This window comes from Jatropha curcas, chromosome 2, assembly GCF_041381405.1.
Source record: "Jatropha curcas cultivar XTBG-Jc1 chromosome 2, XTBG_Jcur_1.0, whole genome shotgun sequence".
NCBI classification, from domain to species: domain Eukaryota; kingdom Viridiplantae; phylum Streptophyta; class Magnoliopsida; order Malpighiales; family Euphorbiaceae; genus Jatropha; species Jatropha curcas.
In genome coordinates, this window is record NC_143152.1 from 33,291,035 (window position 1) to 33,310,277 (window position 19,243).

Here is a 19,243-nt window from a genome sequence, read left to right on the forward strand (position 1 = left end):
AAACTTTCCCCCTTTCCAAGAATGAAGTTTTTCTTTACTTTTTCTTTCCTTTCCTTTTTTCCCCAAGTCCTAAAAATAAAGGAAGAGATGGAAGGAATGCTTTTGGTTTTGGGACATTTTTTGCTGTTCATCCATGAAAAGATGCATCAATTCTGTTGTAAATAAGAATCTAAAACAATATCCATAAAACATAGTGAAATTGCCATTTATTTACAACTTGAAAACAAGGCAAATGTGTAGATAAAGAAGAAAATTGAAAAAATGAAGAACTGCTAGGCATGACAAATGACAGCATCCAAGTCCAAAATTTTCTTCTTGCGATATATACAACAGACACTAAATGTGTCTAAGGAAGTTAGTCCCTTGACTTTTGGCCTGCTGCAAGTTCAACTGATATAAGAAAACTGGACTTTCCTGCTTCTCTCAAGTACTGTACATCTCCATTCATAAGCTTCACCAGGTTGCGGCTGACGAGCAGGCTGATGCCTTCCTCACATGGATCTCCATCACTACCAAACATTTGGTTCAGTAATGCTTCAGGTATCCCGCCGCCGGTATGCATTATCCTAAACAAATTTAGACGCAACAAAGGTTAGCTTCATGTACATTTCTAGCAGAAACATTTCATGTACATAATAAAAAATTATGGAAACAAACTAGGGCCAAATGTGCATAAATTGACGTCTTAATAGGTGCCAGAAGTAGTACCTGAGTTCCAGGTGCACGAGATGAATGGATTGCCCTAACTGATCTTTGGTCAAGTTAGCTGCAAGTATAAGCTGGCCTCCAGTTGGTGTATAGTTAACTGATACCGACAGGAAGTCAGCTAATACCTGTTGAAGCCTAATGCTATCACCATAGAAAGTCTCACCCATGATCTCTTCTGCTACATCATGGTGGGTGATTCTAATACCCTTTCCCTTGCTCTTCAATGTGACTTGGCTGATGGAGGAAACTAGTACTTCGTGCAGAGTAAACGCAACCATTTCTAGATCTAAGTAGCTGTCAACCAAGTAAAAGAGAACCACAAATAAAGACGATAGAAGAAAAAAGAAAATGTTCTAATTATCAGAGGGCTGTTTTCTGTTACCTCAAATTTCTATTTTCACAATAAGAAATACGGCAACTTAACTTACCTTCCTATCCAGATATGAGCTCTTATCCTAATCTCCTTTGAGATTTTTTAATTGCTAAATTGGAACCAAACTTATCCAGTTTATAGGTTTTATCTAACAATAGAGCCTAGTGAATTTACCAGTCCCCTGAGAATCTTGGATGAAGGGTGAAGTACTGTATTTCTCCCTATGCAATTATTTTCAGAAAATGCATGACGGACGCATAACTCAGAATAAGCAAATCATTCTTAACTGACTTCTAAGTTATCATACCTTTCAATGATACTATCTAGATCAGAGTCATCAAGAACTTTGCTGAGTTGCCGCTGACATAGAGTACTAGTATGCAGAAGCTGCTTTTGTTCTGCGTCCAACTCAGTGCCCTCCATCATTTTCCGTGAAAATATAATCCCGGAGAGAGGATTCCTGATCTGCCTTTTTATATAAGATAATGTTTTCAATCTTTTCAGAGCAGTTTGCTCTGATAATCGCTGGATATGAAGTGCTTGCTGTAGCTCTTGGCTTGCAAGCTGCAGGAAGCAGAAGACCCCAGTAACAGCACCCTCTCTGTCCAATTTCTTATTCACACATAACAGGCACTCCACATACTTTCCATTCCGAGCAAAGAAACTGAAAGAAACCTTCTCAGGTTCTCGGCCAGTCATGGCATTATTAAGTATGATACCAAGATTTACAAAGGCTTCTCGATTCTTGAGACGACAGCAAGCTGTATTGATCCCAAAGACCTCCCCCAAAAGCATTTTATCTATTACTTCTTCTCGCTTCCATCCAGTCAATTTTGTCATAGCAGGGTTCCACTCAGAGCACCAACCAAATTCATCGGTTCCAAAAATTGGGGGAATCAATGGGTTTGGGTTTTGTACAATTGCTTTATAATCACCTTCAATTCGGGTGAACCTGTCCATAACTGTCTTCTGGCCTGTGATATCTTGGGCCACAAAACACACCCCAACAACATTTTCATGAATGTCCCGGCTTGCACAAGCATTAACAACTAAGCTGATGGGGCCACCTTCAACCTTGGAGCCATGTGTTTTGATCTCAAATTGGATGTTTTGCTCCTCCTTGCCTGATCAGAAAGAGAAAATAAGGAACTCCATAAATTTTCTCAAATTGGATGTTTTGACCTCAAGCATGCAGAACATACCTAAACATCGTAAAATGCACAGTTAAGACATCTCATTCTTCTTTACTGCAATACTGAATAAAGAGTAGAGTTACAAATCCCTTCCCTTAATACTACCTACTTATCCTGCCTAATCTAGCAAATTTACCATAGATTCGCTATTCATACTCCATTTGAAATTTAACCAACAGTAAGGATTATGACAAACAATACTATAAACATTTGACGGGTAGAGGAAGATGGCATAAAATCCTGCATGGGAAGCATTTCCTTGGACAAAAGCATAATTGAGTGGTCACAAACAATCATTGACTTGCTTAATTTCACTTAAGCTTATATACACATCTCTTAGTAGTAAGACTTAAGAATTAATAAATTTAGATAGTTAAAATGTGAAATCAGAATAAGACATACCCTGCAATGCCAAGAACAACATGTTCTTTACTATGTCAATTGAAGAATCTTCCACTAGTGTCAGCAAATGCTTTCCGATTGCTTTATCAACAGGAAGACCAGTCAACTCAGCAATTTTGGTATTCCACCCATTAAGAAGCCCATTGACATCAACTGCCAAAATTGGCACCATGGCTGTTTCAATTAAGCGGACCATCTCACTAGTCACTGCTTCCAGTTCTTGCATCCCTTCAATTTTAAGGTCATTAAGCCTTGAATGAATTGTTTTGGCATCCATATCCATGGTTTCTACCTCTTTGTAAGCATTCCTCAGTATAAGCTGCAGAGAATGGATTGCATCCATTTCATAGTCCTTCCAAGGCAGACTCCTGGTCTTGGCAACTTCAAGGAAGGCCTTGAAGGATGACCTTGGGTGCATCCTCCTGCCATCATCCTTCTCACCAGGTTCATGTTTTGCTCCACCCCATCGAATTTCTGCAGCAGTTTGGGACCGAAACCAAAATAGCATGTCCTTGGAAGTTATTCTCACAGCTGCCATTCCACAAACTACATCAACAAGAGTAAGAGCCCCTGGATACCCCGCATCATACAAGCTATCCGTACTCAAACCTGTAGAATCCATATGATACTCTGAGAGCCATACAGCTATATCTCGAATTTGAAGATCACTAGGAGTTTCTCCCAACTTCCATATCTTGTTCTTGTACAATAGTGCAGCCCCATTACACTTTACAAGATCCATTATGTTTGGACTCTGTGTCATAATACCCAAGGGTGCATCCCGCATCAACATATCACATAAGAGCGTCTGGGTACGCAGGATGTTCTTTTCAACAATCTGATTTTCTAATTCCAACTCCTTGTTGACATGGATGGCAAATACTTGAGCTAGAAATTCACAGGCAAACCTGAGAGGGAATGGAACAAATCTCGGAGTTGTATTATGGCAGACTACTAAACCCCAAAGTCTCTTTCTTTTCTGTGGTTGCACAGAAGTAGGACTATCATTGTCTTCATCCCCCTCATTGACTATAACTGCCATAACCAGTGAAGCAATGGAGTTCATGTTCTCCATATATTGCAAATGGCAACTGTGTGGGGCCCTTAGGGTTGAACCACACAGGGTCAGATCAAATGGAAGCTTCTCATCTTGAAGCACCTTGACATGTTTTGCACGACAATCAACAATCATTCGCACCTTATTCTTCATAAATAGAAAGCGTGCAGCCTGAGGGATATCAGTGGCTGGATAATGCAGACCCAAATATGGCTCTAAACCTGGTTTAGCAATCTCAGAAATAACTTCCCCATGTTCATCATCATGAAATTTATATGTCATCACCCTATCATAACCAGTGAGCTCAGAGACCTCCTGAACCATTGTATCACAAAGCCTTTCCATGCTCCCACTTGGCAAAGATTGCAACCTGGCAATTGCTTTAGCTGCAAGCTTGTATGACTGCAAGGCCCCAGCAGCAGTCATGGGCACCTCATAAGGTTTCACTGGTTCAAAGTCAATTATGAAGCTACCAGTTACCCGATGCACAATAGCATAAAAGGGCTTCCCAGAAGTCTTGCAATGGACTAAAATTGGATTCAAAAGAGAAACATCACCGAATCCCAGAGCTTTCTCCAAGGCAGAGGCACTGGGTGCAGTGAAGATAGTCCTTGTTTCAGTTCCAATTCCTAGAACTGGGTGGTCCCCAACACTTGGGACTGCATGACTAACCATGGTCAACATTTCAGGAGCATTCTCACTATACGCAATAACCTTGAAAGTTTTCTCATCTAAGGCTAGCAAACAGCCAAAAGGCTGGATGAGCTTGCCTTTTTGAATGTGATGAAGATAGGCTGTGGTTACTTTGTCTGACTTTGGAGGCTGATCTCCTGCAATTGAACCGGTAACACGCACCGAGTTCGAGTAGTCAAATGAGCTGCCTGACTCCTCAAAATCTGCATGGAGCTTTGCATCTACAGTAGTCTGAGCAATAATTCTAGCACTGTGTCTTGATCTCGTAGAGTTGCTGGATGAGGAGTGACTTGGCCTTGAGGTAGACATCTTCCTTAATTCTGGTGGTGGAAAACAGTGGAAAAAAGAAAAAGGGATTTAAAAACTTAAAACGCCAAGAAAAAGCACCTCACAAAATTGCCGGATTTGGTCCTACGAACAATAATAAAAATCCCCTCTTCCTGTGGGCATCGACTCAAACTAACGATTATGAGCTTGTATGATTGCTATCGTTGGCTATTTTACTTATTTGTTTATTTACTTTTATCACGACAGGACATGGTTGTCATTTCTTCATCACCATAAAGTGAAGTTGAGACAGCTCTCACTGAAGTTCAAGTATAAGAGCTTCTCCAGTATGATACAAGGTGGTTAAAATCTGTGGTAGAGATTACAGTAATCAGTACGTAGGTGTTTGTCATCTTCCTTAACAATAATGAAACAAAGATATGCTATCCTTAATCTTTTTGTGTACCAAGCATATTTCAATAACAACAGGCGTTCAATGAACAGAACCGACAAAGGCACATTTTTTTCAAAGCTGAAAAGTTGATCCAACATTGTCTAGCCCAAAACCATTTACCCAGTAATATCAATGATTTGGTTTGATATAATTAACCAAGGAAAATACTATTCTTAGCTTAGCTAATAGAACTCAAATGAAGATTGAAGTTTTAGCCACGAAGAATGAGCATAGAGAATACTAATTTCTACAATAAAAGACGTGAAGAGTAAGTAGAAGGAAGGAATAAAAGCCTTTAACCCCTGTTTTAAAAATGAAAAGAAAACTACTACTCATTCAAGAATTAAGACAGAAAGAAAGAAGAGCTCAAACCTTGCAGAGCTAAAGGGAGCCAAACCCAGTACTCAGATCCAGCCTGCTTCAAATGATGAGGTTAACTGCTTAAAGAAGGGGAAGGGAGAGTATGAAGAAGTGGAGGTTGGAAGCTCTTATCAATCAATAAAATAAAGAATATGAGTCCATGGGTGGGGCCTTGGACTCGGTGCATGCAAGAATTTTCCGAGTAAGCAAATCTCGATCGCCGCTCCTCGTGTCTGTTACCCCCAACACTCCAATCCGCGAACAGAGCAAGGACCACGCCTCAATATAATAATAACAAAAAAATATCTACTCTCGAAGAAAATTTCATCCAGATTTCCTCTTTGGGTGGGTTTCCTCCAAGACTGGGTTCACCGTCCTCCAAGACATTGATAGCTGAAGAAATAATAATATTATATGTAATATATAAATATTCTGGTATATTATTTTATTGTTTACTTTCCAAAGATGGACAGTAGTGGCAGTCGATCACCCTTCAATAGTAGAAACTCAATTGGATGCCTTTACCAATCTCTCTCTCTCCTCTCTCTCTCTCCAATTATCAACTTGCACAGGTGCATCTGAAACTGCTTTCTCCATAACTAGAAGATCAAAAACCGTTCTCCAACAAAAAGAAAAAAAAAATTTGATAAACAATCAAAGAGGGCGGCAAAAAGATATTCAACAAATTAAAAGTGGGATCTTTTATCCATCATGTGACCACAGGAAATTAATAAAGAAATCAACAAAAGGATAAGAAAGGAGCTATCTTGGTGTGGGTAACTGTAGTGTAGATTAAAAGAGAGAAGTTAGTGTTGGCGTTGGGTGGGAATGGGAAGAGGAACAAAGACGAATAAGAGCCCATATATGCCCAAATGCCACTAAATGGTACCCCATCATTAGTTTATCACTACCCATGAGACCATGCCTCCATGATTAGTTCAATTCTGATAATATATAATAAACAAACAAACAAGAAGATATGACTAATGGTAGTCACGTGCGTACAACTGGGCAAATGACACATACCTACCAGAACTGGATTGGGTTTTATACCCATACTTACAGAGTTGTTCTTGTAGAATCTTGTAACCGATGGTGGTGGAGAAGTAGGGCCATTTGCCTACTTTCTTTCGTCTTGGTCCTTTTTTCCCTCAATCTGTTGAGGTTAATCCCTAAAGTCGAAGTTTTTACGAAGATGGCAGCGTGAATCCACATGGGTCCTTAATCTTGGGACCCGACAACAAGCTGCGAATGCGATGGCGCCATTTCAAGCCATCATGGTTGGGGGACCATTTGCCCCCTTTACCCTTCTTTTTGTTTGTTTGATTTCTAGAACTTTGCCGTTTCGCGATACATCCGTTGAAACTACTCTTCTTGTTTTGACTGCATAGGAGATAGGAAGTTGCTTTTCGAGTAGCAACTTTGTATTCAATCGGATCAAAGTGCTATTTCTGATGCCAACTTGTTGTGGACTATAGTTTCTGACCTTGAAGTTTTGAATTTGAAGCTGCTTCTCGTGAATTTTTCGTTCTTCGTGTTTGTCGTTCCTATTCAAATAGCCATGGTATAGTAAAGAGCTGCGCTATCTGTTTTCTTAGTGCAAATCATAGAGTATTTATCTCCTATTTATAATGTAGCATAGAAAGATTAAAAATTTACAGTTCAAGTAGTAAGTTATATTTAAGGCTCTAACAACTTTTAACATAATTTTTAGAGATTATTCGTTATTTATAGTGTTGGGTGATCCAGGATAGTGTCGGTTTATAGTTAATTGAATAAATATCTATTTAAATTCAAGAATTTTGAGTATGGAAAGTCTGTCAATTGAATAAATATTTCTTTAAATTCAAGGATTTTGGGTAGGGAAAATCTAAAAAAGAAAAATTGATATTACTTAAAGTTGGGAAATTTAAAAAGAAATACAATTTGAGAATTCAGATTTAATTTTAATAATTTGTTAGGATATGTTGGTCCTGGGGTTCATGTATATGAATGTATGGAACAATTTAACCAAAATGCTGGAGATGCATTTCATGAAAGGGTGACTAAGTTAAAACAGAACCAAATGCTTATACAAAACGGGAAAGACCTCAAAATATAACTTGCGTGCAAGGACAATGCAAAATAGGCATTGGGTTGGGAGCCAACTCTCTGCCCAGTCCCAACCCCCAATTGCCTAACCAAATGACAGTGACAGGAGAAGGATGAATTAGTGTGATTGGCATTAATCGTACAAGTAAATGCAGAAATCTTTGGCTCAGTGCTTGCTAAGTTTCTAAAACTAAAAGGCGTGTGATTGAAACTGACGTCTGTTATGTTGCAAGTACACGGAAATGATACGGAAAAAGGACATTTAAAATATATACGGAAACATCCATAGCTAGAAGTTTCGGTGCATCATAAGTTGAAGCTAATTAACCAAAAAAATTAAATGCTTAAATAATTGAAGAAAAAGACTAGTCTTTTTTACCATGAATGGATGTCATATTGAACCTGTTCATACTTTTCTAGATCAGTGTTCAACTTCAGAAGCTAGCTACTAGCGATTGGCATCAAGGAACTTATCATGGAATATTCCAATGTCACAGGAACAGGGGGTTTAAGCTCAAATTGCAGAATTAACTGTGAAAACTAGAAACTTGATTTGCAGTATATTACTTCTACATGAGTAAAAATGATATTAGAACAAAGATAATGCAAGTATAACAATGGAATAAGGGTATCTAAAGTAAAATGGCATGACCTCGGAAAGAGGCAATCAGGAACAATGACAAGGACAACTCTGTTATGCAATTGCAAGAATGTGAATGGCTGTTGAAAAGAAAGGGGAAAGAATTAATACAAGCCTGTCTTATTTATCCATATCCCAACTAAACATAAGATTTGATTGCTTGATAAGCTTCAAATTAATTCAATACAAGAATTATCAAATCATGAAGTAATACAAAAGCAAAGGAGATCCAGCGCCTGGCTAGATATAGCCTACAGAAAGAGCTCCATGAAGCAAAACAACTCTTGCATATCCCCAAATTATAAGAAAGGGAAAAGAAGGGAACAGAAATAGACCCATTATGAAAGGTCATGTCTTCAATATCCAGACTAAGAATCCTCAACCTGTCCATTGGGATCATCAACCAAAATAAACCATAAAAAAACCAAACTTCATTTCATTGGATGGTGCTGATGCAACACTTTATAAGATACACCCTAAGATTACTTGCAGATTGGTAGGGGCAGAGGGAATTTCCGGTGGAGCAGTGAAATGAGTAGAGATCGAAGGAAAACCGCTCTGATCCCCTATCAGAAAAATTCCCAATACTCCTTTTGGAGCTTCAACATGGCAAGTCTGAGACAGTTTAAGTATAAGGTACTTTGGAAATTGATTCTGAAGACAAAAGGCTGTAACTGGAGGAATCTGATTAGCGGTGGCACTGCTGCCACCCCTGAACAAATTGAAAGGTAAAAATAAAGAATTTCCTCAAAGCTTTACTCATGAAAACAAGTCAAGCCATATGAAGGAATACACTATCTCATCATCTGATAAAACAGTATAAGAGGGCTATTGTTGCTTCTGTACCATAGAATCCGGAGTCAAGATCCAAAAATTAGATTAGCTAGAGCATAGCACAGAAAATAATACTATCTATTGATGTAAATAAATGAAATTATGCATAACTGGGAATTACTTTTCCTGGAAAGTTTCCAATCATCAAAGAAGATATGCCTTATAGCATCATGATCTTCTTGCACAATTCAAGCTCAAAGGCAGATGGGATTGCTTTTATGCTAAACATCATTCAGGGAACCTCATTATCTCATTGAAATATGAGGCAGAGGACGTATTGAGACTAGCAATGAGTCAATATAAGCTACACTTGCATTTCATCTATCATACATAAATCTCATGCACGTATATGACCCTTAATTATAGTCATGTGTCTACATATCGGGGTACTGCCATGTCAAGAAAGAAGCAAGAAACAGCAAAAAACCTGCTTAACTCAGTCACTTTTACAATCAAAGATATAGAAAGCACGGCCAAAAACAAAATTGGGACTAAAACACCACACTGTAGATATCAAATAAAAAAAAAATTGTATATGTAGTTTGAATAACTCCAAGTGTATCTCACACGAAACTGACCATAGTACAAATTGCATTTGGTCCTATACATGTATTATCCTTCAATTTTCACTAGTTCTAATATACTTGAACCTTAAATTTCCTCCAGATAAACAATTGAATTCTGCATGTCCAACAGAAGCCGAAATAATTCTCCAAGAAATAATGTAATATATCTCAAATGTGCTTAATCATAAGATTGCTCCCAATTTCCATCGAAAGTAAACAGTTGAGGGAAGAGAAAGCTGACTCCTCCACAATATGTTCGAGAGTCAAAGCTCTTTAAACTCAAGAAAGATACTTAATGATACTCGATCCTTCTCAAAGAACAGAGAAATACCAATGAATGAATGAATGAATGAATTCCCAAAGCAGATAAAAGCCAAATATTAAGCAATCAAATATTATAGCTTTAAGCTTTCTAATTTCACAAAAACCCATAATCCAAGGGCCCAATCTTAACTTCTGCAGCCTCCCACATGCTTATGTCAAGATATTGAAAGCAATAATAGCAAAAGCCCTTAACTTTCACCGATAAGTATTATTATTAGTAGTAGATCAAAGAGGAGAAGTAGCATCAAAATGGGGATTGCATTCTTTGGAGTAGAAATCATTTTTCTCAATCAAAGTCGTTAACATCTCAAGGGTAAATTTTGGATCATCAGGGTCGCTTGTGTGAGAATCAGCAGGGGATTCCAAAGTAGAAGGCTGCTTTAAACAAAAGCAACTACCATCAAACCTATTACCTGTGGCAGAAGAAGAAGAGGACCAGTTATTGGTCCTGGATTGTTTCAGATAATTCTTCGCCTTTATAAATGGAACGAGGACCACCTCCTTTGCACACCCATATCCTCTTCTCTGCTGCTTCTTCTTCTTCTTCTTCTTGTTCTTCTTATTATTATTCTTCTTGTTCTTGACGGTATCTGCACTAACCCTGACACGGGCCCCACCACCACCCTGTTCATCTTCTTCTTCATTATCATCATCTTCATCCACTCTGCCACCAACTTTGGATATCTTCCTGTCAGACTCGGGTGCGTAGGCAGACATCAACAGACAAGAATCAGAAATTGCGGCTAAATGAAAACTGGAAAACAAAGTAGAGGACCACAGCCACCACAGGCATTAATCATCAATCTAGAATCTTGAAAAACAGGATTAGAGAAGAGAAGAGAAGAGAAAACCCAGTTGATAATTTGAACAATAGAGATTGGATAAAAATGGGTTTCTTCGCCTGAGTTTTCTGACGAAAATACTCTTTGCACTGTGTTTGCTGCCTATTCCACAACTGGCAACAGGTTTTCGAGTTTTTGCCCAACTCGCAACTGTGACAAAGACGAGGAGACTCTTTTGTTTATTTATTTATTGATGAAATAAAAAATTTCTAAATTTTATGACTTTGTACGTTAATCATTTTTCACATAAAGCCGACAACATAGTAAAAATGACCACGTTTTCCTTATCTAATGGACGTATCTCTTGCCGTTATCCGGTGGTTATTTTCATTTTTATTTTCATTTTGAACTTTTTTTTTTTTAATTTAATGTGCAAGTAATTTTCCAAGCACATTCTAATCAAGTTTGAAAACATAGAGATCAATTCATTTTATGTTATGCTACACAACAATAATTATCATGGTTGAAAAAAATTTAAATTTGAGACCTTTCACTCTTTTTTTGAGTAAAAAAACTAATTATATCTCATTTAATTAGTCACAAAAAAATTAAAATATTTTTGAGTTTAAATCATTACTATTATTGCTAAATTAAAAAATCAATTATGAAAAGAAGAAGCTTCAGGGTAAAAGTGTACAATGGGAATGTGTAAAAAGTAATTGGTTCACACTATACATGGTTGGACTTTATGGCACAAAATATCACTTTAATTTTTCATTTTATGTTCATATTTTAATTATATCATATATTTTAATTAAAATTTTGGACTAAAAATCTTGTAATTTATAGTAGTATTTTAATTGTAATATTATTTTCCAAACAAAAATATATGTATGAGATGTCCATATTCTCTCCATGCATTGCGTAAATACGCAGCATGACATGTCATGGACCCTTTCTGCCACCAAAATGGGGACCATGGATGCCTTTGCAAATGAACTTTATGGATTGAAGTAAAAGATACCAAAAAAAAAAAAAAAAAACGACATGCCGTTCCTTTTGTTTAGATGTAGTTCTTATCTGGCGTTAAAACGAGGTCGGGGAGTTAAAACGCGTTATTTAAATGTGTCGGCCGGTGTTTAGCTCTTGTTTAATTTGGCGGCCAATACATGCCGTTCGCTGTCGTTTGTTATTTGCTCTCATTTTGCTGTTTTTGTTCATGCACCTTTTTTTATTATAATTTATAAAAGAAAACAGTCAAAATTGTAAAGTCAACGGCCAAATTATGTTATTTTCAGGCTGATTTCAGTTCTAAAAATAAAAATTAGAATTTACCCGTAAACTGTCAATTTTTGATTTGGTCTGAAATTGAATTCGTATAGATTAGTTTCTATCTAGAAATGAATATCAAGAAAATAGCTTATAGTGAATGAATGAAGGTGGAAATCCTCATTTTTTTTTATTTTTTTTTAATTTTGTATTTTGCTTAACCATAAAAGAGAAACCAATAATGTACACTACATGTTATGCTAATATATTTACCAACAAGCCTTGATATAATTAACAAAGGATTCGATATTCATGGACTGAGCAAATGTGCTAAGAGAACTTTAGTACTTACCGGACGGATATAGAGGATTCTGTGGTTACAACTAAAAAACCAAAGCTTCTATTGATACCTTCGGAGGCAAACCCTGCAGGCTGCAGCCAAGAATAAAACATCACACTCCTTGAAGGTGAACCTGGAGGTAAACCAACGTCGTTTCTTACTAAAAGTAGAAGAAATCATTCTCTTCACACTATTGCTATTCTTCTTAGCCTTTGCCACCTGCAGGTGTACTCTAACCGACTCTTCTTCTTGATCTTCTTCTTCTTCTTGAATAGTTGGCAGCTTAGTATTGAGTATTTCTTGTATGTCTTTCTTGGACTCTGTTCTCAAGATTGTTCTTCTTGTACAAGACACCACTCTCCACATTCTGCTGCGACAGGCAGATCTCCCTATTTTTGTGCAGCCAAGGCTCATGACTGAGAATTGAAAATGAAACCTTCTTGAAAGACAGGGTGAAGGAATAAAATATGGGTTTGTAATTGAAGTAGCTGGAAAGTTAATATGGTCCCTCCTTCTCCTTTACAGTGAAGGTTCAACTATTATTATTATTATTATTATTATTATTATTATTATTATTATTATATATACAATTATATAGTTAGGTTTTGCTCAACAGGTTTGTCCTTCTCACCTACCCTTACTGTCTTCAATTTATTACAACTTCAATCATGTTTGATTGCTTGCCATTCAGTTACCGTTGAATGCTAAGTTAATGCAGTTCTATCTAGTTGCTTTTGATTTTTGGAATTTTATATTTCAGAGGTTTTAGGTTCGAATCATTTTAAATTAGCTCGAATGGTTATGTTTTTTCTTTTTATAATTATAAGTAGAAATTATGAAATTTTACCTGTTATATCACCTGATATGATAGCAGCAAATTTTAGCATATAAGTTAGGCACTTGGTAATTAGTTAAGCTCTATTGGCTTGATAAGAGTTTTAGTTTATCAGTATCCAATCTTCTGATCTACATAAAACTAAAGTTATAATAATTACAGGAGAATGAGAAAGAAAAACTAATTGGGAATGAAAATGAAGTTTATTAGATTCTTCTGATAGAACAAGAATTTATAAATTAGTACACAAAAGTTAAATTTCTTTGAAGATAAATGGTGCTTCGTCTGCATTTAACAGAAGGATGGGATAAAACAGGTAGTCCCAATTGAGTGGAGAAGATGATATTCGGATAAAGATCATCCATCTTGATTCTGCTAATAATATCGCCATAAATTCTGGCAATCCTTCTTGGCAATACCATCACAGACAATGCCTTGAAAGTAAGTTTCTTGGATCGATATAAGCGAATACCCTTTAATCCTCCATTCATTTTCTTTATCCAAGAACACCTTCTAGGCCTTACAAATTTTTCATCACAAGAATTAAGCTTCTTGTATCCATACCTGGAGTGCATTCCTGCAACAATATCTTGAAAACCCATCTGCAGGATTCAAAAGTACTCTTTATGGGTAGATATAAATGTTTAGTATATTAAGAGAAGAAATGGAACTCAGTAGGTTTAAGGAATGTGAGTTTCGAAGTTAGAACCCTAGTTGAAGCCTAATCAGCATAAAGAGAAGAAATGGAAAGAAGAGACTTTGTGGCTATCTATAAATGTCTAGTACATAAAGAGAAGAAATGGTAGTTAGTGACACTATACCTGTCAAAGAAAGAGAAATAGAATGCAGAGTTTGTGCAGAATCTGGTTTAAATGTTGCTTCAAATGCAGACTAGAAGCACAAAAAGATGAAGATTGCCTAAGTTTGATTCCTTATAACACATGGGTGGCTTCATATTTTAATTTGGTACACTCCCCATTGAGATGGAGAGAGAAAGATGCCCTCCAATATTTTGCTTTTAACACATGGCTATATCATATACACAGCAAAAACTAGTGTTTTTTAATTATACATATGCAGAAACAGACACTTTACTCTGCAAGTCTTTGTTATTAATAAATGATAAGAGGAATATTGGAAGGCATGTGCAATGATTGATGATAATATTAGGGTATACAAATTTTCAAAGCCAATCATTTGGTTAAGGAAAAGAATGTATATTGTTGTGATCTTTACCAAAGGCAGTTTCTTTATTCATTTGACAGAGATTAGTACATAATCAAGTCAGAGCTATGAACTGTTTGGTCTAAGTTGTACCTTATTGAAGAAAACAACTGGTCGTCATTTGTTTAGTTGTGAAAGAAAGAAACTGCCAGCACTAGCACCTAGGATTAGGGGTTGTTTAATTGTTTAATTAAAGTTCATATGCTCTAATTAATCTTTAAAGCCCACAATTTGGAGGGCCATGCTTCTTTTGAACTTGAAGTTCTATTCTTTAATTATCATGGCCCAACATTGGATAACCCATTTATGGAAACAAATTGCTAGAATGGAGTGAGAATCACAATTGATAACTTGTCTTTTAATATACTTTTTTCTACTCTCATCTTCTGTTTCTAATCTACTTATTACTGGTTTCTTCACTTTTTGGTTAGGAAATTTACTTTGTCTCTAGAGGAGTTGACAGTCCTTTTCAAGGAAATGATGATGAGCATTCTTCATTTTGCTTGGCTTCATTTTGCTTTTGCAGAGATTTTATGCACTCCAATTAATAAGATGGCATGCAAAGATGACCCCTCTGCTTCTTCTAAACCAAAAAGGCTAAAGCCACAAACAGAGAGTAAATTCACTGAATGTTTTTACATTTATAGCAAAAGGCATTGCATATGTGAGAAACTTTACCTCTGTTTTGGGTAATTAAGAATCTTTACAAAGTTCCAAGTAACAGTGTTTGAACTTCCTTAATTTATTGTTTGTTGTAAAGAACATGTAGAAATACTGAAATAATTCTGCAAATTATCACAACTCAGTATGCTGAAACATGGTGTGTGTATATATATATATATATATAGACCTTGCAATAAAATTCTAATACCTATTAATGAGACTGCGCATCTGCCATATTTAAACAAGATATACAGTAAATTTTTGACTTTGTGATCTGGACTAGTGCTTCTATGAGATCCTAATTCCAGATTAAATATTATTTCTCCTTCTTCCACTTTGCTTAGCAAGTTTATTTCCTTTTTCACCAATTAATATTAATTTGTTTGCTTGGAAGTGTTGTGATTCCAGCACAAATCACAATCTTGCCTATAAGCTATAACTCTAATACTATGGAATCGAAATTTATTGGTAAAAGAAATGACTTTTATAACGTGAAGAACTGGCTCACGCCATTATACTAATTGCCATTAAAAAATGATAATACACAGGTTTTCTGTTCTGCAAGTTTTGTGCTTCCTCAAGCAAGTATTTATTTATATTTTTGGTGAAGGTCAACCCAAATATGAAGTGGATCCTTTCATGTGCCGTGTACTGAAAACAATACATAATTTAGCTTTTATTTTAGTCCAGTATCTGTCATTATCTGATGTTAAATATGCCCTTTCGGTCAATATGATGCTCTGCTAAATGCTAAGTTTCTAATAATTTTGGTTAATTAAAGAATTTGATCTTCAAAATCTACTTGCAAGATGACATTAGATTTCCAATAACTTTGTGCCACCTTCTTAATACAAAAACTTCTTCTTACTTTACTCTTCACTTTTTCTTTATAAAATGGAAAATTCATAAAAAGATTTCAACTTTAATATAAGACCACTCTATTATTAGCATCCCATAGTTATACTTTGGCAGTTTACACTTGTTTGTTAGAAAGGAATGATTGGTTGGAGAGAAATGGGAATGAACCAAATGGGAACAACTGAGCTAGGAATTTGAAAGAGTGGATTTGTTGGATGGTTAAGGCCAGCAAGGCAACAACTAACAAGCTGGAAATGTCCGTGAGTGTTAAATTTAGTCATAAAAAATACAGAGCTAAGAAATTTTTTAAACCCAAAAGGGGGCTTTGGTTGCTTATTCAACAGCAGTTGCATGTGTAAATGGAAAGTAAAAGTCACGATTCCCCAGTGACTTTCTACTTTATTAGGCCCCTTCTAGGCAAATTCTTGACCTTTTTTTTAATCTTAAAGGGTATTGTAAAATTCAAAGTTTGAATATGTGATTCCGTGAAATTTCAATGTCCTAGGCCTAGTTTTACTCTTCAAAATCAACCCCTCCTCCTTTTCCAAAGGCTGTTCTTGCTTTTCTTTAAGTTGGTGAAAAAAGACTTGGCAATTTGTGCAAGCTCCATACCCAATAGTGGAATCAAACATCATTTTGCTTGGGATTCTCATACTTCTAGTACATGTATGTATGATGTGTTTTCCCTTAAAAAAAATATAGTACTCCATTAACAATACTAACTTCAAGTTCTAGAAACTGATACATGGTACTTGTAAACTATTATTAAAAAGAAAAAAAATTCAAGTTTCCTGTAAGGCTGTAACTACCATTCCAATTGCTGGACTTAATTGAACAAATTGAAATAACATAAAATTAAAAGATTTATGCCTGAGATGTTGAAATAATTCTATTAGGTATGAGTAAAGAGAGCAAGTTGGAGATTCATAGTACGTCTCACATATACATACAGATAGTAAACAAACTTCATATCAAATATTGCACTCAGTCAAAGATATATAAGCATTTATAAATAGTCTAGACATAATCACGATAGAGTAACTAAAGACAGAGAACCCAGAAAACAGAGAGAAGAAAGTAACACAGACACTGAAATAATCCTACCAGAAACAAGATGAAGAGTTTGGGCTAAGAAGACGGAGAAATCTTCTTCTCCGGCGATAATAGAGAGCATGACGGAACCTAGACCACACCAACTTTCTAAGTTTACAAGCAGATCGCAGTCTTAACCATATTACTTTCTTCACTCTGCCTAAAGATTTTTTTACTTTCTCTGTTAAGCTCTGTTTTCTGCTGAACTGGTAGCTTCTTAAGAACAACTGCCTCTTCTCCATTATCAATGAGTTATGCTCCGTATATCCAAGTAAAGAATCACTCCTCTGTATCGGAGTTGGACCCAAATGAGCACAGTTTCGGTTCACCAGGGCCATCTTACTTTTTACACTGGGTATGAAAGGAAACAGGGATTGAACAACCGGGGAAGAAGAAAGATTGAACCTTTCTCTCCTCCAAGCTAAAAAGATAAGAGAAGAAAAAGTGGGTTTTGACTGCAACAGGAAACAGAGAACACATGCATAAGTATATATGAAGAAGGAGATTGGTTGGCTTGGGTTAGAAGTGAAAGCGGTTTACTTTGTTTGCTTAATTTTGGTACAACAAGCAGAGCGTGCGCCGCCGCAGAAGGAAAGGGCGAAGAGCGAAGCCGAACTGGCAAACTTTTTTTCCTTCTTATACAATATTACACATGGGCAGAGAATGGAGATAAGATGGATGGTCACGTGCCTTTTGTGTTTCTATTCTCTCAGTGTCTTTTTCTAATTTTCTTCTCACCCACTAAAAGGATGTGGTTGAGAGGAAAATGAAAAATGAAAAATAAAAAATTAGGAATAGCATTAGTTTGATGACGGGGTTGGTTTGGTTTGGATTCATCTAAGCCGTCCAAATCATCATCTTACACGTTTTTGTTTTATTTTATCATTATAAATTATGACGAAAGTTATTACTAATAGGAAAATTTTGGTACTTCACGCCAATTGCAATCCCTTGCTTTTCTTTCTTTCAAAAAAGAAATTTTCTTTTTTCAAGTCAAGGGGAAGTTTCTCTTTTTTGTCACCGAATAATTTACAAGGTCAAACTCATATTCTCTAACCCCCTACCATGAAGTTTTCTGGTGTCAAATATATAAATATTAATCCATATTCTCGAAGCATTAAATATAGATTTTTGGCATCAATGGTAATATTGTATCATGGGTGCATTTTAAAGTAAATTTTATATGTGAAATTAAGTTCAAAATCTTTTTTAAAAAATGATAAATGGTTAATTATTACTCCATCCGTTCAAAATATAAGTCGTTTTACAGTAATTATTCTGTTTTGATGTTTTTTCAATTTACCCTTATTTACATCAGATATAATAATTACTTTAAAGTTTTCTTTGATTTTAGTATAAAGGATAATTGATCAAATTATTTTCAGTTTTATTATAATTTAAAAGAATTAATTGCTTTTTTTAATCCAAGCAAAAATTTAATCAATTAATATTTATTTAATTTATTAAGGCAGAGTACGTGAGATGTGAATATAATAATTAGTTTCTTAATAAGTAGAAACTTATGCCAATCTATCCCATTATGATAATGCCTTTAATGCCATCAAAGCCGACCAAAGTGATGCATGACTTGCTTCAAAAGGGATTATGAAGGACAGATCATATTGAATGGATCTACGAACTGTGACTTACAAATTAAAATACACAATATAGAATTTATCAAGACAGGTATAACCAACTCAAAAATTAGTGCATTGCATTACCTTGCAAGTTTTAAACATTCAGATAAAAAAGGTCTCATCTGACTAAATTATCATGTTAGAATCTATCTTCTTGATGTCAAACGTAAGACACCAAAAATCAGGACCTTAAGGATAAGTACGTCAGTTCCTGTCATATACAGACACAGCAGCGAATGAATGAATTACATTTCGCACAATGAGCTGTGTATCAGAACACAGCGTAATCAATAAGAAAATTCATCTGAAATTATATTGAATAGCAAAGGCTTTGTCATCCGAAGAAAACAAATAGATTTAGACATTCTACCACATGTCATCCATGGAACTTGCAGAGTTAAAAATATTTGATAAATCTAACTATTAGAACAACGTTTCAAAACCCAACAGAGATTTTAAATTTATAATTAAAATTAGCCTAACACAAATTAGGTAGAAGTTCCAATCGAAGTAACTATGGCCTAACATAAACTGTTCAGAATACCAACATACAAAACAACATTGAAGGAAAGGCTATGGTA

General features: G+C 35.8%; 3 protein-coding genes and 1 long non-coding RNA gene across 7 annotated transcripts; 1 reads left to right on the forward strand and 3 right to left on the reverse strand.

Moving 5' to 3' along the window:
* Positions 1-191: 191 nt before the first annotated feature.
* PHYA (phytochrome A) lies at positions 192-7,093 on the reverse strand. 3 transcript variants are annotated; one of them, XM_012233411.4, is made up of 5 exons: positions 6,571-7,093; positions 2,677-4,746; positions 1,389-2,205; positions 709-1,002; positions 192-566 (listed from the first exon to the last, which is right to left on the reverse strand). In XM_012233411.4, exons 2-5 carry the CDS (start codon positions 4,733-4,735, stop codon positions 356-358), a joined length of 3,381 nt encoding a protein of 1,126 aa, XP_012088801.1. In that variant the 5' UTR covers positions 4,736-4,746; positions 6,571-7,093; the 3' UTR covers positions 192-355. The 3 variants fall into 3 exon arrangements, with proteins under 3 accessions (XP_012088801.1, XP_012088799.1, XP_020540450.1); XM_012233409.4 differs by lacking the exon at positions 6,571-7,093 and adding an exon at positions 5,520-6,550; XM_020684791.3 differs by lacking the exon at positions 6,571-7,093 and adding an exon at positions 5,520-6,550 and having other exon boundaries at positions 2,677-5,063.
* A 2,457-nt stretch (positions 7,094-9,550) lies between these two features.
* On the reverse strand, positions 9,551-11,184 carry LOC105647358 (ubiquitin carboxyl-terminal hydrolase-like protein). The gene has a single exon (XM_012233408.4). The coding sequence runs from the start codon at positions 10,677-10,679 to the stop codon at positions 10,188-10,190; it is 492 nt and encodes a 163-aa protein (XP_012088798.1). The 5' UTR covers positions 10,680-11,184; the 3' UTR covers positions 9,551-10,187.
* A 1,103-nt stretch (positions 11,185-12,287) lies between these two features.
* On the forward strand, positions 12,288-15,290 carry LOC110010902 (uncharacterized). Of its 2 annotated transcripts, none has more exons than XR_016319490.1 (3): positions 12,288-12,492; positions 12,629-12,969; positions 14,844-15,290. It is a non-coding gene; the product is annotated as an uncharacterized LOC110010902 (long non-coding RNA). The 2 variants fall into 2 exon arrangements; XR_016319489.1 differs by having other exon boundaries at positions 12,629-12,883.
* A 1,519-nt stretch (positions 15,291-16,809) lies between these two features.
* LOC105647357 (uncharacterized) lies at positions 16,810-17,720 on the reverse strand. Its single transcript, XM_012233407.4, has one exon. The coding sequence runs from the start codon at positions 17,361-17,363 to the stop codon at positions 17,034-17,036; it is 330 nt and encodes a 109-aa protein (XP_012088797.1). The 5' UTR covers positions 17,364-17,720; the 3' UTR covers positions 16,810-17,033.
* Positions 17,721-19,243: the final 1,523 nt, after the last annotated feature.